This window comes from Rattus rattus, chromosome 3, assembly GCF_011064425.1.
Source record: "Rattus rattus isolate New Zealand chromosome 3, Rrattus_CSIRO_v1, whole genome shotgun sequence".
In the NCBI taxonomy this organism is placed as follows: Eukaryota; Metazoa; Chordata; class Mammalia; order Rodentia; family Muridae; genus Rattus; species Rattus rattus.
This window is the reverse complement of record NC_046156.1, coordinates 220,105,018-220,124,888: the sequence shown is the minus strand read 5'-3', so window position 1 is coordinate 220,124,888 and position 19,871 is coordinate 220,105,018. Positions and strand designations below refer to the sequence as shown.

Here is a 19,871-nt window from a genome sequence, read left to right as displayed (position 1 = left end):
AATTATGAACTTACTAGATTAAATCTCTGGATTTAATTATATTTAATTTATATATAATTAATTAAACAGTAGAGTGTCTTGTATGAAATGTACCATTTTGAACAACAGTTATATTGAAGATGAAACAGTCTCTTAAAAATCTCTGATCACTGTACTCTCAGGACCTTCTTGTTCTTGTTAGTCCATTACAGAAGCCCACTTAATCCCCACAGCTTTGAACTGTTTCTTGCTAAGTTTGTTCCCCCATCTCCTCCTCTGTTCCCTGTGTTGCTTACAAAGGAACCTTCTAGCTTCATTTCTTCATAATGATGGCATTTGGCAGCTCCTTCATGGAACCATCCTTTTTCTTCCTCATTTATTTGTGCTCTTTGAAAAAAGGGAGAAAGAACTAGGAAGGAGAATAACTGATATAGGTTTTAGGTGTCCTATTATGTAGAAACAGTCTCAACATTGTTTGTGGCAATATGCAGCCAAGATTATGCCCACGTCACTTTGGCTGTAGGTGTGATTTCATTTCCTCTGGAGCATATATAAAGGAACACATACATCAGAACAATGTCTGTCATGGATATGCGTGCACCCATGTGATTAAGCACATGATGTGATTTTCTGAATTCACCATATAGGAAACTCTCTACTAGAAAGTTATCTCTATATCAACAACTCACTTAACTGGAGAGTACTGTTTTTTGTTCTTATATTTAAATCATTATTGTCTTTAAGCACATAAGACTGTGTCTATCCTAAACACTTATTTTGGAAAAACATCAAGATTAAAATGCAGAAATCCAGGATTCTAGTCCTACATCTACTGTTTAGTTGCTCAACACTCTATGTCTCGATTACATATCAGTAAATAGGGGCTGAGGCCTGGCATTTATGCACATTTGAGTTGAAGCCAAACTAGAGAACACATGTAACAAGATTGCCTTCTTACTTGCTATAATATTTGTTCTCCTCCTTAGCCAATCATGCTTCTCAGCAAAGCTTTCATAGCCAAAGGTTAGAGTAGATTTTAAGTTCTGCTGCTGCACAATCTAAACATTTACTGTCCAATCAATCACAATCTAGTGACAGAGTAGTTCTGAGGTAGAGTGCTTGCCTATGTGCAAGAATCCCATGTTTAATCCTCAATGCTACTTCAGCTAATCAACTGACATGACAGTACTACTATAAAGCAAACAAGTGAAAATCCTCAGCCATTATTTGGCACAACGAACTCTAAACAATTGTTTTAAGAAATGCTTTGTTCAAACAAAATCCAGTGTAGAAAGCCAATATGTGGAATAAATGGAGGCAGAGAGGGCGGAGCTCTGTGGAACTTGATGCACTTTCTGAGTCTTCTCTTAGCCTTCTGGAGTCATGTAAACACTGATGAAGTGTATATTGATGTTAATAGCGTCATGCCCAAAAGTTGCTGTTGAACAAGTATACCATGTTGTTTACAAAGATTTCAATTGAAATCGTGCCAACACTAGAAATGTTGTCTTTTGAAGAACTTAAGTTTTCATTTTCCTGATAAATGCACCTCAAAATACATGAATTTTTATGGTCACTTGTTAAAATGGCGTTACTGTGGTATAGAAAAGCTCAAAGGTCGAAATGGGAGGACAGTGGACAAGGCAGGCTGTAAGTTCATCAAGTCGATGTAGACAGGGTTCAACATCAAATAAAGCTAACCTATAACTTACATACGGAGAGCTGAATTTCTTCATGAAACAGCTGTAGGTGGGACAAACACAACAGAAGCAGTAATTCTGTGGCATCTCTTGATGCTGACTTCAATTGACATGTTACTGTTGCTACTCTTTCTCTAGATTGTTTAAGTGCTGCTTGGGGTTTTAAAATCATGTAGATATTGTAGTAGAATCAATAACATAAAAAAATTTGTATTTGTTCATTGGCCTGATTATTGTGACTTAGAATTGAGTATATTAGAGATTATTAACAAGTTTTGTTCATACAGCAGAATGAAGGAAACATTCAGTGGCATACAAATATAAAATACATTTTAAATTTAAAAAAATTGTAAATATTTGTGACTCAAGTTTAAGAGAAAAGCAAGGTTTTGATGAGCTAAAGTTTTTTGCTCTGTAGTTCCTTAAGTGGTTCTCTGGAAAGATTTATTCCCTAAGATAATAAGACAGTTTTACATTTTTCTAAGGCTTACTTTCAACTAACCTTTTAGCTTAAAATCATAAGTGCATTTCTAACATAGAAAAATAACTCCTAAAAGTTAAAACATAAAAATTACATAGGGCAGCATAGCTGTGGTCTCATTTCCTTTGTCTCATTTGACACAGATCTCTCTCTCTCTTTTAATTTGAGGGTGTGAGAGGTTGCAGTGCTTGGGCACTCCTCAACATAACAGGAGCTGATAGTTCATAATCTGTTAATAATTTTATAATTAATACATAATACTCCATAAAGTATTTATTTCTTTTAACCATAATAGTTGACTGACTTCTATTCTTTGGAAAACTATAAACCCAGAAAAAGAGAAAGGCCAACTTGGAGATTACAGTTTAAAACAAGATAAGCTAACTTATTTCCTCTTTGCCAAAGTTTCAGACCCAAAGTTTACGTCTGTCAGAGCAGCACAGGAAATCACATCTGTGGAGAGGAATCGTCAGCATCACCTTGATTGAAGGGCGAGACCTCAAAGCAATGGATTCCAATGGGTTGAGTGATCCATATGTGAAGTTCCGGCTTGGCCATCAGAAATACAAGAGCAAGGTAAGTCTCCATCCATCTATGCTCCTATCTCTGTTGGGAATGTTCTGATCAGTGACTAGCCAGACTTTAGGAGAGGGAATGCTTGGTGCCTTTTGAATTGAGAATTTTGGAACATGTCTGAAAGCAAATCTGGCTGACGGTCTGGGCGCCAGGTGGCCTGGAGTGAACACTCTTCTCTTCTCCCTCAGTGTGCTCATCTAGTACACAGGAGCCAGCTCTCAGCATGCTTGTGAGATTTAAGAAAAAAAAAAACAATAATACCCCCAAAAGAGCATAACATATCTGTTCATAGAAAGACTGTTCACAGTCTTTTATCAGAGACTAGCTCTGATACATTCATTATTTTGCATACAGTGAAAGTCTTACAAATTACTCTGTCATTTTATCCAATCTGACTTTGACCAATAGAGACCAAAGAAGTTTTTTAAAATTGTTTTGCATTTTATTTAATCGTATCATAACTCTTTTTTCATTTTGCTATCTTCATTAAATTGAGTATTTCTTATTTACATTTCGATTGTTATTCCCCTTCCCGGTTTCTGGGCCAACATCCCCCTAAGTCCTTCCCCTCCCCTTCTATATGGGTGTTCCCCTCCCCATCCTCCCCCATTACCGCCCTCCCCCCAACAATCATGTTCACTGGGGGTTTAGTCGTGGCAGGACAAAGGGCTTTCCCTTCCACTGGTGCTCTTACGAGGCTATTCATTGCTACCTATGCCGTTAGAGTCCAGGGTGAGTCCATGTATAGTCTTTGGGTAGTGGCTTAGTCCCTGGAAGCTCTGGTTGCTTGGCATTGTTATTCAGATTGAAGGGGTCTCAAGCCCCTTCAATCTCTTCTAGTCCTTTCTCTGATTCCTTCAACGGGGGTCCCATTCTCAGTTCAGTGGTTTGCTGCTGGCATTCGCCTATATATTTGCTGTATTCTGGCTGTGTCTCTCAGGAGAGATCTACATCTGGTTCCTGTAGGCCTGCACTTCTTTGCTTCATCCATCTTATCTAGTTTGGTGGCTGTATATATATATGGGCCACATGTGGGGCAGGCTCTGAATGGGTGTTCCTTCTGCCTCTGTTCTAAACTTTGCCTCCCTATTCCCTGCCAAGGGTATTCTTGTTCCCTTTTTAAAGAGGGAGTGAAGCATTCACATTTTGGTCATCCTTCTTAAGTTTCATGTATTCTGTACATCTAGGGTAATTCAAGCATTTGGGCTAATATCCACTTATCAATGAGTGCATACCATGTGTGTTTTTCTGTGATTGGGTTACCTCACTCAGGATGACATTTTCCAGTTCCAACCATTTGCCTCTGAATTTCATAAAGTCATTGTTTTTGATAGCTGAGTAATATTCCATTGTGTAGATGTACCACATTTTCTGTATCCATTCCTCTGTTGAAGGGCATCTGGGTTCTTTCCAGCTTCTGGCTATTATAAATAAGGCTGCTATGAACATAGTGGAGCATGTGTCTTTGTTATATGTTGGGGCATCTTTTGGGTATATGCCCAAGAGAGGTATAGCTGGGTCCTCAGGTAGTTCAATGTCTAATTTTCTGAGGAACCTCCAGACTCATTTCCAGAATGGTTGTACCAGTCTGCAATCCCACCAACAATGGAGGAGTGTTCCTCTTTCTCCACATCCTCGCCAGCATTTGCTGTCGCCTGAGTTTTTGATCTTAGCCATTCTCACTGATGTGAGGTGAAATCTCAGGGTTGTTTTGATTTGCATTTCCCTTATGACTAAAGATGTTGAACATTTCTTTAGGTGTTTCTCAGCCATTCGGTATTCCTCAGCTGTGAATTCTTTGTTTAGCTCTGAACCCCATTTTTTAATAGGGTTATTTGTCTCCCTGTGGTCTAACTTCTTGAGTTCTTTGTATATTTTGGATATAAGGCCTCTATCTGTTGTAGGATTGGTAAAGATCTTTTCCCAATCTGTTGGTTGCCGTTTTGTCCTAACCACAGTATCCTTTGCCTTACAGAAGCTTTGTAGTTTTATGAGATCCCATTTGTCGATTCTTGATCTTAGAGCATAAGCCATTGGTGTTTTGTTCAGGAAATTTTTTCTAGTGCCCATGTGTTCAAGATGCTTCCCCACTTTTTCTTCTACTAGTTTGAGTGTATCTGGTTTGATGTGGAGGTCCTTGATCTACTTGGACTTAAGTTTTGTACAAAGCTTAAGTACAAAAAGCTTAAGTACAAAGCGTATATCATAACTTTTTATTAGATATTTTATTTATTTACATTTCAAATGTTATCCCCTCTGGAAATCCCCTATCCCATCCTCCCTCCCCCTGCTTCTAGGAGAGCACTCTCCCACCCACCCACCCACTCCTTCCCGCCTCCCTGCCTTGGCATTCCCCTATACTTTGGCATCTAGCCAAAGTCCAATGGACCAAGGACCTCTCCTCCAAATGATGTCTGACAAGGCCATCCTCTTTTACATATGCAACTGAAGTCATGGATCTTTTGTTAGTGGTTTAGTCCCCGGGATATCTAGGGGCTCTGATTGGTTGATATTGTTGTTCTTCCTACGGGTCACCAACTCCTTCAGCTCCTTCAGTCCTTTCTCTAACTCCTCCATTGGGGAACCCATGCTCAGTCCAGTGGTTGGCTGTGAGCATCTGCCTCTGTATTTGCCATGCTTTAGCAGAGCCTCTCAAGAGACAGCTACCTTTAAATTTTATATCATAGTTGTATAAAATGAATTACAATTACAATTCAACCCTGTTCATGATTGTAATGTTCATGTCATATCCAGGTCATTTACATGCTTTTAGGAAACAAAGGGCCGTGCTCGCTTCGGCAGCACATATACTAAAATTGGAACGATACAGAGAAGATTAGCATGGCCCCTGCGCAAGGAAACAAAGGGCCAAACCCCTGCTGTTGCTACAATGTATGAACAGTAGCACTGCAGAAATAGAACTAAAATAATGCCTATCTAAGCAAGTTACTGAAGAGATTAAATAAATGTATAATAGACATAGAAAGAGCTTAAACTGCTGTCGTGATTGTAAGTACACAGCAAATGCTAAAAACAGGAGGAAGATGAGTGGCAGTAGTAATATTTGTAAAGTAACAATTTTTCTTAGTAGTACTGTATTAAGTAATAGTAGGAACATGTTCTTTATAAAACTAATGATAATAACAAAGACTTATTGTCCAGAGTTACATCTTGTTAGGTGTAAATTTAATGGCTCTCAGTTTCTACAGCTAGCATTTACAGACAGCTGGGGGTGGGTGCTCCCAGTCTTACATAAAGATCACATCCCATTTTTGTAAAAAAAAAAAAATCTTACCTTTAGCCTATTGGGTCAACACCCTGGTCTTGTTCCCTTCTACTGTAGAAAGTCTTCATCAGTACTTAAGTTAATTCAAAATATCACAACATTGACTCATTAACAGGCAGTGAGTATTACTCCCAAGCTGTTTGGCAATCTTACAGAGGCTTACATGTAAGTTTTAGATATAACTTTTAACTGGAAGAAAGGTATATGGGAAAGACAATCCTAATATCAAACACTGAAAAGTTAACCTCTTCATGACCAGATTTTTAAAAATGGACAACATTCCAAAATGCCATAGGAGTTCATCTAAGCTGAAAGGAAATTTGAATTATCACAGCATGCATCTACTGCCATCTATGTTTGTCTCCAGGAAATTAAGAACAAACTTTAAAACAGCTTCTATATCCAAAGATAGGTATCTATGACCACTTTTGTTTTCTCTTAATACAATTTACATGTTCTACTAGGCCTTTTTATAATTCTGCTCTTTAGATATGAAATATGAACCCGACTATGGACATGTGTCTTTATTTGATCTTCTGTCAATGATTTGTTGCAGATTAATTTCAGATTATGAACTTTAAACTTGTGATTCATTTGCATTACCTTTGCATACACATACACCATTGCTTTCAAACTCTTCACGTGTAAAGAGCTGTGTGCCATACTTACAAAGAGGAAAGGCCACTACATTTGATCTTTCAAAAAACAGAATGACAAAAGAAACAAACATGAGTTCAGTCTAACCAAATGCTAAATGGAATTTGTAGATTGTTAATATCAGCAACTTAGTTTATTGGTTTACTAGGGATCTTCTCTGAATTCTTAAAATCAGAAAATTCCAGTCCAGATGTCCTATTGTTTATGTAACATGAATAGCTCACACATGTACCATTTCCCTGTCCATGAAATGAAATAGCACAGCAATATTTTTTTACATTCTTTTTTATTGGATTTTTTTATTTACATTTCAAATGTTATCCCCTTTCCCCCATGCAACCAACCACCCCTTCTTGCCTCCTCACCCTGACATTCCCCTACAATGGGGGGTACAGCCTTGGCAGGACCAAGGGCTTCTCTTCCCTTCAGTGCCCAACAAGGCCATCCTCTGCTACATATGCAGCTGGAGCCATGGGTCAGTCCGTGTGTACTCTTTGGATGGTGGTTTAGTTCCTGGGAGCTCTAGTTCGTTGATATTGTTGTTCTTGGGGCATTACAAGCCCCTTCAGCTTCTTCAATCCTTTCTCTAAACCTCCAATACGGACCCCATTCTCAGTTCAATGGTTGGCTGCTAGAATTCACCTCTTTATTTGTCATGCTCTGGCAGAGCCTCTCAGGAGACAGCTATATCAGGCTCCTGTTATCATTCCTTTCTTGGCATCAACAATACTGTCTGGGTGTGGTGGCTGTATGCATATGAGCTGGATCCCCAGGTGGGGCAGGCTCTGAATGGCCATTCCTTCAGTCTCTGCTCCAAACTTTGTCTCCATATCTCCTCCTATGAATATTTTTGCCGCCCCCCCCCTTTTTAAGAAGGACTAAAGCATCTCCATTGGTCATCTTTCTTCTTGAACTTCATGTGGTCTGTGGATTGCATCTTAGATAATTCGAGTTTTGGGGCTAATATCCACTTATCAGTGAGATAGAACAGCAATATTAAATATTAAAGACAAAGTGTGCTGAGCTGTCTCAAATGTACTTCCACACAGCCCACTGTCTGCTTTTCATGCATTTTAGACATTCATCTGCATGGACAGTAAAGGGAAACAGGAACTCTGGGAATTTTCATTTTCTGTTATTACAAGGTAACTGACTATGTGCTTTTCCTTCAGACAGAAACTGTGCCTGAATAAGTGTCAATACGCGAATAGTTCTTTCACAGACAGGCTAACTTTTCTTTGTATTTCACGTTTTGCATATGTTGTGTTACATAGTTAGCGGCTTATTTCTGATTTCTTTGGACACATCCATAACGTGTACTGAGCAACAAAGATGATGTATTGCCGGAACCACTCGTGCACCCTGAAGCTTTGGCTGAGTGAACTACTTCCCTTAACAAGACTTTCTACAGGGTCTCAAGTTGATTCTTACATACTGCTGTTGATAAAATCTTTTGCTTTCTAGATTATGCCCAAAACTTTGAACCCTCAGTGGAGGGAGCAATTTGATTTCCATCTCTATGAGGAAAGAGGCGGAGTCATGGACATCACTGCCTGGGACAAAGATGCTGGGAAAAGAGATGACTTTATTGGAAGGTTTGTGCAAACTGCTGTTTCATTTACCTTAGAAATGGCAGGTTTCGTTGAAAGAATGTTTTCTTTAAATTTGGTTGTTGTCAATGATGTTTACAGTGTCAAAAGAAGGAACCTTATCTTCTTTTTCTAGAATTTTTTTTTTTTTTTTTTTTTTTTTTTTTTTTTTGGCTAGGTGTGGATTCTTAACAAAATCCTCAAAGGCTAACAATTGATACCTCCTTCCTTACCAACTGCAGAGGGCAAGTCAAACAAAGGATTGGGGTCTCCTTTCCAGCAGATTTCCTGGCAGTTTTGGGTATAGAACAAGCCTTGATATTTCAAAAATGACCACATCCACAACTATTTTATAATCCTCATCCAGATGCAGAAGGTTTTAGAACAAGGGGGAAATGACAATCACCATTACAATCATTACAGCATTTAAAACTGAAAAGCTTAGATTCAAAGAATGACCAGTAGGTGGCAGCTTTGCCTAGTTGAAGGACAGGAGATTTCAAATTGATATCTAGAAATTTTCTCCAGATGTCAGAATTATTGTGCACAAAAGTTATGGGAGTTGGAAAAGAGGAATTCCATCTGATATGAGACACTTAGAAGAACAAAGAACACATTCAAGGCTGGAAAGTGATCTGTGATAATGTTTGTTTTCATATAGCATTTTGTGATCATAAAAATCCATTATTTCCTACAGCTCCCTATGAGGATCCTTGTAAGCTCTTGGGAATTCATAAATCTGTAAAGAGTTCCAGAATTTTAAAAAAGGAAGAACCCAAGTGAGGCAGATCCATGTTAATCTGATAACACAGCAAACTGTATTCTGAGGCTCTGTGACATTTCTCTACAAAGTTAAGGTTATGCGGGTCGACCACTTGAATGATAGGAATTGTGTTCTGATTACAAAGCCTATTTTTATATTTTTTTGACAGTTGCATATGTGCATTGCAGCAAAATGTGTGGAAACTTGCCAGCATTGAAACAAGCATGGCATGTAGACTTTGTTGTTTTAAAGAGTCTTTCTTCACTGTTGTTCACAGCATTCCAAGTCACTGGATTTACAATCCAAAGAGAATTCCCGCATTCCCAGCATAAAGGGGATTTTAGTCTAAAAGTAAAAACAGGAATCCAACCCAACGTGCCATGCTTTTCTTTTTTATTTAAATGATTCTGAAAAACCTATTTAAGCAATGGTTTCCCCCTTCTGATTGTAAAATGGAAGATGAGGCTAAGTTTCTGCTAACTCCTAATACCTTATGTGTAAAGGAAGGTGGGGGACACCACTGTAGTCTAGGAATAGCATTGTATACTTCAATCCTTAGAAAGCGGGGATCTTTGTTTCCCTGTGCCTCTCAGAAAAACAGTTTTGTCAGAGTTTGCTCAAAGTTATTTTGTTCACTTTGGTGCCCCCTGCCAACTTAAGTCATGGTGTATATGAGCAAGTCTCAGAATCACCCCACTGCGGCTGTGTATTGACTGTAGCTCTCTCTCCTTCGTCTGTGCTCTCTCTCGTTCAGGAAGACAGAATCTCGCTGCTACATGAGCACTCGTCCTTTTCACAGTTTACAGAAACAGTCCCTGTCTTGGTGATCAGATAATAAATCAGAACCTGCTTATTCGCCACTTTCTAGAATCAAGGGGCTGGGCTCTAACACTCCCTGGCTGCTGCTCTGGCTACGGCCTTCATGGGATTCTTCCCTTTTAATTTCGTAATGACAAGTTATCATTTATGCGTTTCTTTCTTTGGGAAGAATTTCCAACTTTGCATTTTGTAAAAGGTCACAGGCCATCCTGTGCTGTCTTTCTCCTTCCTCCTCAGTGGAAAACAGGTTTGGCGGAGAGGAGGCCAAGTCTCTCTCACCCCACCTTTCTTCTAGGCGTGGGCTATTCTGTTGTTTCTTTGCTGTTTCTTTTCAACCCTGGGCCACATATTTCTGAAACTATGTTTTGTAAATGTAAACTCAATAGTAAAGTTAGTTTGATTATGATGAGAGCATGGCTGACTATCAGTTAAAGAAATGGGTCTAAGCCTGTGGTGGGAAGCATAAATATTTCAGCCGTGAAAACTGCCTCCCTCCTCTCACTAGGATTCATGAGGCCAGGCTTCTGCCCCAAGAGCTGCTTCCATCAACCCATCTGTGAACCCCATGTCATGTAGCCCATTGGCTGGCCACCTTGCCTTGCTCAGCAGCAGTGCTAGCTGGTGGCTTCCATACCTTGAAACATATTTTTTACCTGACTCCCAAGATACCATACTTTTTCATGCTCTGGATACTCTTCTTGAACCATGGTTTTGTAGTAAATGTGTCAGAATTCATCCCTCAGGCTCTTTCTCTGACTGTACCTGCACCTCCTTCCTGTGCCTCCTGAGCCACTGACAGTCTGCGAACTCCCGAGGTGCTGTTCACTCTACTCTTCCTTCAGCCCCTGCTTCTCATAGCCAACTCACTACTATTACTATTTGAAAAGTTAAAATGTTGCTTCAGTGTAGACACCTCCAAGATAGCCCCTGACTCCCAATGCCTAAAATTTCTTCTTTCAGGATTTTCCTTTGTTCCTTGCTAACACTGGAAACACCAGAGTCATTTGTTTCTCCTTTTTTTCCCTCACATTCATCAAATGCACCCTCTGTCAAGTCTCTCCTTCAGGCTGCAGCCTGAATGACATGAAGAGCTTCCATGAGACTTACCTCTTAAAGAATCTATATGTGTTCCCATGTCATCAGGCTGCAAGAGGATCCTTCAACACATGGGTCTTTGGGAGCCCTAATCACCTCTGTTACTGCAACCCCAGGTTGACAACCACCTGCTTCCACATAGACCATGGCAACAGTCACCCCATTTCGCTCTTCTCATCTAACAGTCTGGTCCAATGCAGTAGCCAACATCATGTTTTCTTAATTTAATGAGGTTTTATTTCTTTTCAAATGTACAGTCTGTTGAACCTGTGGTAGCTATACCCTTAGCATTTCTGGTATAAATCACTTAAGCTCTATAGTTTGAAATCCATTTGCTAAGTTATTTACTAAGGGGCTCCTGAAGGGCTGCCTCAGCTACCTAAACTTTCAGGTTCTTAGAATCCATAACTGGGGTTACAGTCAGACACTTTTTAGAAGTCTATCAAAAGTGTAATAGAGTGATCAGACAAAACAAGGTTGTTGCACTTGGCCCAAACTCTGCCTTCTGATCTCTTCCTTTTGCTCCTAGACTTCTCTGTGGGTTTTTTCTTACTTCACTTTTCCATATCTTTCTTGTTGTTGTTGTTGTTATTGTTGTTTTTGTTGTTAGCTGTTTTGTAAAGGCTCAAAGAGTGGTAGAGACTACTGCAGCTTACACCTTTACTTTCTCTACAGTCCCAAGTGAAAAATACATAAATAATATAGTTTAACTCCTCTATTCAGAGCTCTTCAGTTCTTTCCCATGAGTGGTCTGGGTAGAAGTAAAGTCCTTCTATGAATTACAGTGCTCTGTATGATGTGGTCCCAAACCTCTGCATTGAAATGCTGTCCTTTTTCCTCTACGTTCCCATCAGAATGGACACCAGACTGGTCTCAAAACACAACAGACATTTCCTCATCTGTGACACCTGCTTTTAAGTCACCTGCCTGCCTTGCTTTTGCACTGTTTCAGGTCTGATAAACTCTGTTTTCCTAATATTCCCTTTCTCCTAATCTGAAAATGTTTTATAGCCATAGCCACCATACTGTGTATCTTCCTTATTCTATTTGATCATCCACTTCACTGTACCAGAATGCAAATTCCATGACAGGAGGAATATTTGAATGTCTGTTTACTATGGCAGCCTCAGAAAGTGTGTGGAACATATGCTCAGTAAAAGTTCTTTAATTTGAATACAAACAAATGAAGCTTGATTTAATATTGAAAATTATGATTATTCATTCTTTAAATAAAGATCTGATATCCACTGTTACTATATTGTCAATATGAGGATGACTTGGTGGAAGGCACAAACTCCAAATCCAATTGTGAAAAGAGATATTTACATTATACAAAAGAGAAAATTCACTGAGAGTACCGTTATATATGACAGTGCTCATACTTAAAATGCTAAGCTAATAGATTTAGAAAAAACTAGTCTGTACATTTATCAAGATTCTTTCACTACATTTCAATTGACATAAAGTTGTACATATTTTTAGGGTATCATGTAATGTTCAAGGTATATATACTGCAACATTTAAAGTAAGCATATTTAATCCTCATGCACTTATGGTTGATAGAAGCATTCACTATCCTTTCATGTAGTATTATAAGTGTAGACACACCCAATGCTGTTACCTAAAGCCACACTATTGTACCACAGCACACCAGAACTTGTAGCCTCTATCAACTGAGCCTTATACTGATCAGTCAGCCTTTCCTCATCGCCCCTCCCTCTGTTCCTCCAAGCCTCTTGAACCTCTAATCCTTTAATCTTCTTGCAGCTTTTGTAAAGTCAGCCTTTTTAGACCATTGCACTAATTACGTTTCTATGTGTGGATTAGTTTACTCAGTGTAATGATCTCCTGTTGTATCTGTGTACCCATAAATAATAGATTCCATGTTTCTTGACTTTTTGGAAAATTCTAGTATTAAAAACAGAATTTCATTATTTTAGAAAAAATAATGTTCTACTCTAAGTATGTATTATATGTTGTTTATCCATGAATGTGTGGATACTTTTTGAGTCTACTTAAAGAATGCTGTATGAAACACTGCATTAAACATGACAGTAAAGAATCAGAGAATTTCTGTATTTATTTTCTCTGAATGGTTTTGTGGTTTTAGGTCTTCTGTTAAAGTTTTTACTCTATTTTGAATTGGTTGGTACACTGGGAAAGACCATGTTCTGGTATCTGTATGTGGATATTCAGTTTTCCTGAGACAATTCCTTGAAGAGTCCACCTATGCTCTGCTCCATACTTCTAGCACATTTGCTGAACCCCCTTGGTTGTGAATGTCTTTCTTTAGCTCTAGGCTCTGAATTCCAGTCCATTTGTCTAAGTTCAGTCATTGGTATATTTGGAAGTCAGGTAAAATAACTGAGTTTAGCTATTTGTTTTCTTAAGAATGCTAGCTCTTTGTGGAATGTTGTTCATACCCTTTGAGAAACTACATTGTATCTGAAGGTCACTTTGAGTAGCATGGACATTTTTTGAATATGGATTATTTCAATCAAATTAAGTGAACATACCTTTCCATGCTTTTATTCTAAATTTGTTTACTTTATTCTCAAGTATTTTACTCTTATAGTTAATTGGTTTGTTTTTTCTACTCTTTTTTTATTCTTGGTTTCTTTTTCTATTCTTGCTATTATTGGACAGTAATATTACTAATATTTATCTATTGATTTTGGATCCTACAGTTTTGAAAAAATGTTTTATTGCTCTAATTGGTTTTGGTGAGCTTTGGGATATTCTAGAAATAAGATTATATTATATGTAAATTTGCCTTTAATTCTTCCTTTTGCCTGATTGTTCTGGCTCAGATATTCAGCACAATAGTTGAAAAAACACTTGAAAGTTAGCATTTACAGATTCTACAGAGATACCTTCAAGTATACCACCATTTAACATGATATGATGTATGGAGTAGCTGTTGGTTTCTTCATGATAGTTTATATGGGCAATTGTTGGCTTCTTCATGACATTATATATGGACTAGTTATTGACTTTTTCTATACCAGTTGTGTTCACAATTTTCATCATTGTGATAGGTGAGAGTTTACACATTTTGTTGTTTTGTTTACATAGATGTACATTCACAAAGAGCAGAGATTAACAATGACAGTGATGAGTATTTTAAAGCTTGTAGGTCATCACTATATGCAGCTCAACATAAGGGCATAGAAGGAAAGTCTGTATCATGCCTATTCTGCTGATACAAAGACTGAAGCCATAGTAGGTTCAGAGGATTCTCTGATTATGCTAGTGGAGTGGCTGCTCCAGGGTACAAATCCAATTCTCTTGACTCTAAAGATTGCCTTCAGTTTATCACAGTTTGTATTTAGCATATTTTCTGGAAGCCTTTAACTCCTCGATAAAATAATAATTTCTCAGTAAATAGGCTTGAACAACAAACCTTATCTATTGTTGAACTACAGAATTCAGGTGAAGATGAAATAATGTTACCCTACATGTCATTCATTAACTTTCCAATCACCTGCATTCTGGCAGGCAAGACAGACCTCCACCTTTACAGTAATCAGCTAATAAATCCTCATGATTGTTACATTTTTATGCAGAACATTCATCTGAACCAATTGGTTGCTGATAGCTGAGGTAAGTTGCCAAGAACAAGTGCTGACAGAGAGCAAGTTGCTTTTATGGACATGCAGAATAAGTAAATCCTATAGCATGCCCGTTTATTCAGTTGGAGTTATCTGTGATCCAATATGGCAAGATTTATGATATTATTTATTAATTTGCAAAATGCCTACATGTATTTAAGTGGCATTGGTTTGAGGATACAAGTATTTTCAGATTATTAAATTGTTAGTTATTCATTGAGTGTTATCAAGTTGTTAGTGTTGGTACTCCCTAGCATAACAAAGACTTGCCAAGATAAGCTTGAGTAAAAAACTGAAGTTTAAGAAAAGTTTTATTAAATGATATATGATAGAAAACTTATTCTAGATTGGCAAGTTCTAGGCAAAGAATGAGTTTCCCAATTATACAGCATGAAATGACTCTATGATTTTAGAAAGTTTAAAAATGGAATATGAGGTAAACATGTATGTCAGCCTTTGACCTGGATAGCCCTTACATATCCAAAACACTGTGATTTTGATTGGGGCATTTATTTGTGACAGCAAAGCTACAAATACCCCAGTTTCCTATACAAATGAGGTATGAATAACCACACTGCATTGTTAACAGGAAAGCACAGAGATGAAGAGACAGAAAATTGTAAAATAATTAATTTTTTTTTATCAAGTCATCACATGTTACAGATTTCCTAATGAATGGTTTATGTTATAAAACATTTCCTCAGGATGACAGCATTTAAATTGATTTTAATTTTTTGTTGATGAGCTGTTATTTTCTTTGGAAAGTTTTTAATTTGTTCTCATTTGAACATTTCCTAAGTAATGGGCAAGTTTCCAGGATCATTTCTGGGTACCACAAAGTGAAGCTATATATACATACTGATTCTATATGTCAATTCAGTAGTTTACCTTCAAGGCCACGAATAAAGAAGTTTGTAAGTTTGCAGAAGTATGTTCTAATAGAAAAATCTCCCCAAAACAGCTGAACCCTTGTAAATTTGACAACAGAAATTCAGTCATGTTATTTCTCATTTAGTGTCAGCAATAGAGATAACTCAGAAATACATCAGTGATTCCATGCTGAATTCTTTCCATTACAAACATTTCAAAGAAGTATGATCTATACTGATTCATAACAGAATTTGTATTTTGTGGACTGTTGTTTATAGTAATATAAAGTAGTTCTTGTATATTAGGACATATTTAAAGCTTTGTATAACCTTGCTGTAAATTGGGTTTTTAAAAAAGTGTGCAAAACTGTTGATTTTGTTGTTGTTATTGTTGTTGTTGTTGTTGTTTATCAAATACCCCCACTCCACCCGAAAGGAAATCCTAGATGCTTCTCTTCCTCTTCTGAAGATTCATTTTTAAATATCTTATTAATGATAGCTTCAAAATATCTAGCCAGTACTTCAGGGTATAATCTACATTTTGAAATTCATTGTTAAAGAAATTGATATAAATTTCTGTTGCAAATGTTCTGTCACATGGTTTTGGCTGAGTCTTTGATAGGACTGACTACACCCACAGTGATTCATGGTTCGTACTGCATTGAACACCGACTTACTATAAGTAGAAGTGTCCTCAAGCCAGGTTTCCATCATAGATGTCCACTGTTTTTTTACAGGGGTGTTTTTAAACCACTTGTGCATTTTGTGAGGATTGGTTTAGTTAAAACTAAATTATATAATTATTTTTTCTTTTTTATTAGATACTTTATGTATTTACATTTCAAATGTTATCCCTTTTCCCGGTTCCCCACTCTCCCATTCTCCCCTCCCCCTTCCTCTATGAGGATGCTCCCACTCCCACCTGGTTGGTCGATATTGTTGTTCTTCCTATGGGGTTGCAAACCCCTTCAGCTCATTCAGTCCTTTCTCTAACTCCTCCATTGGGGTCCCCATGCTCAGTCCAGTGGTTAGCTGCAAGCATCTTCATCTGTATCAGTAAAGCTCTGGCAGAGCCTCTTAGGAAACAGCCATATCAAAATCCTGTCAGCAATCTCTTCTTGGCATCAGCAATAGTGACAGGGTTTGGTGGCTGCATATGGGATGAATCTCTAGGTGGATAACCTATGCTCTGGATGACCTTTCCTTCAGTCCCTACTCCACTCTTTGTCCCTGTATTTCTTCCTGAGAATATTTTGTTCTCCCGTCTAAGAATGGGGTACAGAGCTAAACAAAGAATTCTCAACTGAGGAATATTGAATGGCCAAGAAGCACCTAAAGAAATGTTCAACATCCTTAGTCATCAGGGAAATGCAAATCAAAACAACCCTGAGATTCCACCTCACACCAGTGAGAATGGCGAAGATCAAAAACTCAGGTGACAGCAGATGCTACCTGAGGACCCAGTTATACCACTCCTAGGCATACACTCAAAAGATTATATAATTCTTAAATCCTTTTGCCAGGGTCTGCATGAACTAGTTGGTGATCAGCGCGCAGAAGCATCACTGTTTGTTGCCTGGGTATCCCATGTCAGGCCACCCTGGTCAGTATGTACACCCATTATCAGGAGATCCTGGGCTCTTATATTTTAGTAAGAAGTGACCTCAAATAGCTCTAAGACCTATTTGTTGTACCCCTGGAGCATCATTCCAACACACCAAGGGTCCTAATCACAGGATTGTTTTATCTGGGAAGAAATTGTCATTTACTCAAGGGCAGCAGAGGCAAGACATGGAGAAGAAAATGTACCATGAGCCCAGTCCCTTCCTTCTCTTCTCAGGGAAAATGTTATTTAATTAAGATGAGTAATCATTCTTTCATACATTTAGTGAACCTAAATGTATATATGTCATATATTCAAGTTCTCATATAGATGTTAGGGAACATGATCTCAGCTCTTTGATCTCTGAACCCTAATATTAGCATTTTTGGAATGCAGCAATATGTCTCTGAAGTCTCCTTCAGTGTTAATTCTGCTTTGACTATTGTATTAATTGATTGACTGAATAATTGGTGAGTTGGATTTGGGTACAGATAGTTCAGAGTGGAAACTGAAGTGAAGGCAATAGTATAATAAGAATGCAATTATAATTTCTCGAAGTATCTGTGATTTTTTTTTCTGCTCTTACAACTCAAAGAGAAGGCATTTTTCCCTTGAATTTCTGTTTGATAAGTAAGGCTGAGCTGGGTGTGATTGTGCTTACACTAGCATTCTCTTAGGACACAAAAGCTAGTAGATCTCTGTGAGTTTGAGCCAGCCTGGTATTTACAACAAGTTCCAAGCTACCCAGAACTGCATAGAGAGATCCTATCTCAAAATAAAATAATAAGAAAGTAAAGTAAATATAAAGCACAAAGAGCTTAAGTGACTTTCTTAATATCATAATACAAATGAGTTTTTCAGTTCGGCATTCTGAAGCCTTGGTAATATATTCTGACATCTAATAACCTTGTTTACTCTAACACCAAGTTGGCGGTATTAAATATTCTAAAATAAAGATATGAAAACCTAGTTTTAAAATAGGCAACCCCTAGAAATCTAAGAGGATTCGACCCGCGGGCACTCGGTAGTGAGTCAGTGTGTGAGTGAGTAAAATGACTGGGAACATGAATCAAAGAAAGAGAGAGGGAGAGAGGGGGGAGGGGGAGGGTAGAAGACAGGTAAGCAGTAATATTTCATTATTTATAAACATGTCCTTTTAATTTTTAGCTTGAAGAATTGCAAAGCAGAAAAAGCACAAGTGTAAACATGGATAGAATTATCACAGATCCTGAGTTTGGGGACTCTGAAAATTCAGAGTTCATCAGTTCAATTAGCTCATAGCTGCTGATGAGAAAAGTGAAATTCAAGAGGGAAAGTTATCTCGGAAAAGGTCATACAACTAATTAGTGGGAAACAAGGCTGGAAGTAAGGAACTGTGACTCTGGCCTCTTCATCTCTGTCAAAGTATTTTCAGAGTTCATGAATTTATATTAGTGCTTTTCTTAAAAAATAACTTAGCATCTTCATTTTTGATAGCCATTTTTAATGCCTGGGTCCCTTGGATAATCACTTCCTCTATAGTGCATCTATGATGAAACCTTCCTTTGTGAGGGGCACATCAATAGAGGTGAGCCAAATACAGGCACTTCAGCCCACACCAATTAGTCCGATATTCACAGGGCAGTAGACTCTGCCACAAGGCTTCTGTCTTTGTACATATTTGTTCAAAAGCTAAAAGGAAATGGAAAATTCTTTTACTACACCCGATCCCAGCAGTCATTTGATTGGATACTCAGCAATGAAGCTGTAATTCAAACTTTATCTTCAAGTTAACAAGACAACTTGACTAAGTTGTAGCAAAATTGACAGTTAAAATGGGATCATATTGCTGGGGAAAAATTTAGAGAAATAGGAAGTCTGATAGCCACAATGAACACCTGGAAGCCACTTAACACTCTCATGTCTAGAATATTGTTGCTCTTTATATTAAAATTAGAAGGGTCAAAATGCTGAAAGAACACACATGAATACCTTAACTCTTCCTATGAGCATATTCAATATGGAAGTTTTAGTTGATGTAGAAAACAAATGTATTTCTCTAAATTTATCTTGTTTAAATTTTACCAGTGTCATAGTTTTTAAATTTAAATTTGTGAAATGTTCTTGTCTTGTAAGAACATAATTTGTAGCTTGCTTCCCTAATTTATATGTAGTTTAAAGCATTGAAATAAGAACAACACATTGCTATACTTAGAAACTGAGATGTTTTCTATAACCAAAATGTCTGGCCATCTCTGAGAAACACTGCTAACTGCACATTTCCTTCCAAGACTGTGGTTATTCAATGACAGTTTTATAGAGGAGAATGGTTGGATCATCCATCCCAGGGGCCCAAGGACTGATTCTGACTCTGATCATAACTGCGAGTTCATTTACATCATGTAGCCTCCCTGCCTCTCGGTTTTTTGTTGGCAAGTAGCAGATTGCAGGACTTGCACATCCTTACTACCTACTGGAATAGGTAGAGAAAAATGGCTTACTGACAGGCAGATTTGGTGACAGTCACTATTCAGGGAATATTTGTCCTGATTAAAAATTATTACATTTAAAAATTAAACTTTTATTTGACACAACACACACGTACAACAAATATATGGTTCTGATTCCATCTAAAAGTCACCAGTATGCAATTTCTAGAGCAGATTATCTTGAGAGCACTTTCCTCTACTCTGAAAGAGAGGAAGCATAATCTTCACACAGCATGTGCATGGCCGTGAGCTTGAAAGGGATCTGTGCAGGGAGCGTGTTGTTCTTGTGCCTTTCTGTGTATGGCAATGAAGCATCCCTTACAAGACTAAGGGAAGGAAGGGCCTGGGAAGTACATGTGTAGACTAAGCTGGGGG

General features: G+C 37.9%; 1 protein-coding gene and 1 pseudogene across 1 annotated transcript in view; both read left to right on the top strand.

Annotated features, from left to right (window-relative positions):
• The window catches only part of Mctp1 (multiple C2 and transmembrane domain containing 1), an 865,685-nt gene that overhangs the window by 584,568 nt on the left and 261,246 nt on the right, over positions 1 to 19,871 (top strand). Inside the window, exons 7-8 of the mRNA XM_032897068.1 lie at positions 2,566 to 2,736; positions 8,144 to 8,274. Of these exons, the coding sequence (XP_032752959.1) occupies positions 2,566 to 2,736; positions 8,144 to 8,274 (302 nt within the window). The remainder of the gene's footprint in view (positions 1 to 2,565; positions 2,737 to 8,143; positions 8,275 to 19,871) is intronic.
• Positions 5,523 to 5,595, top strand: LOC116897426 (annotated as a pseudogene).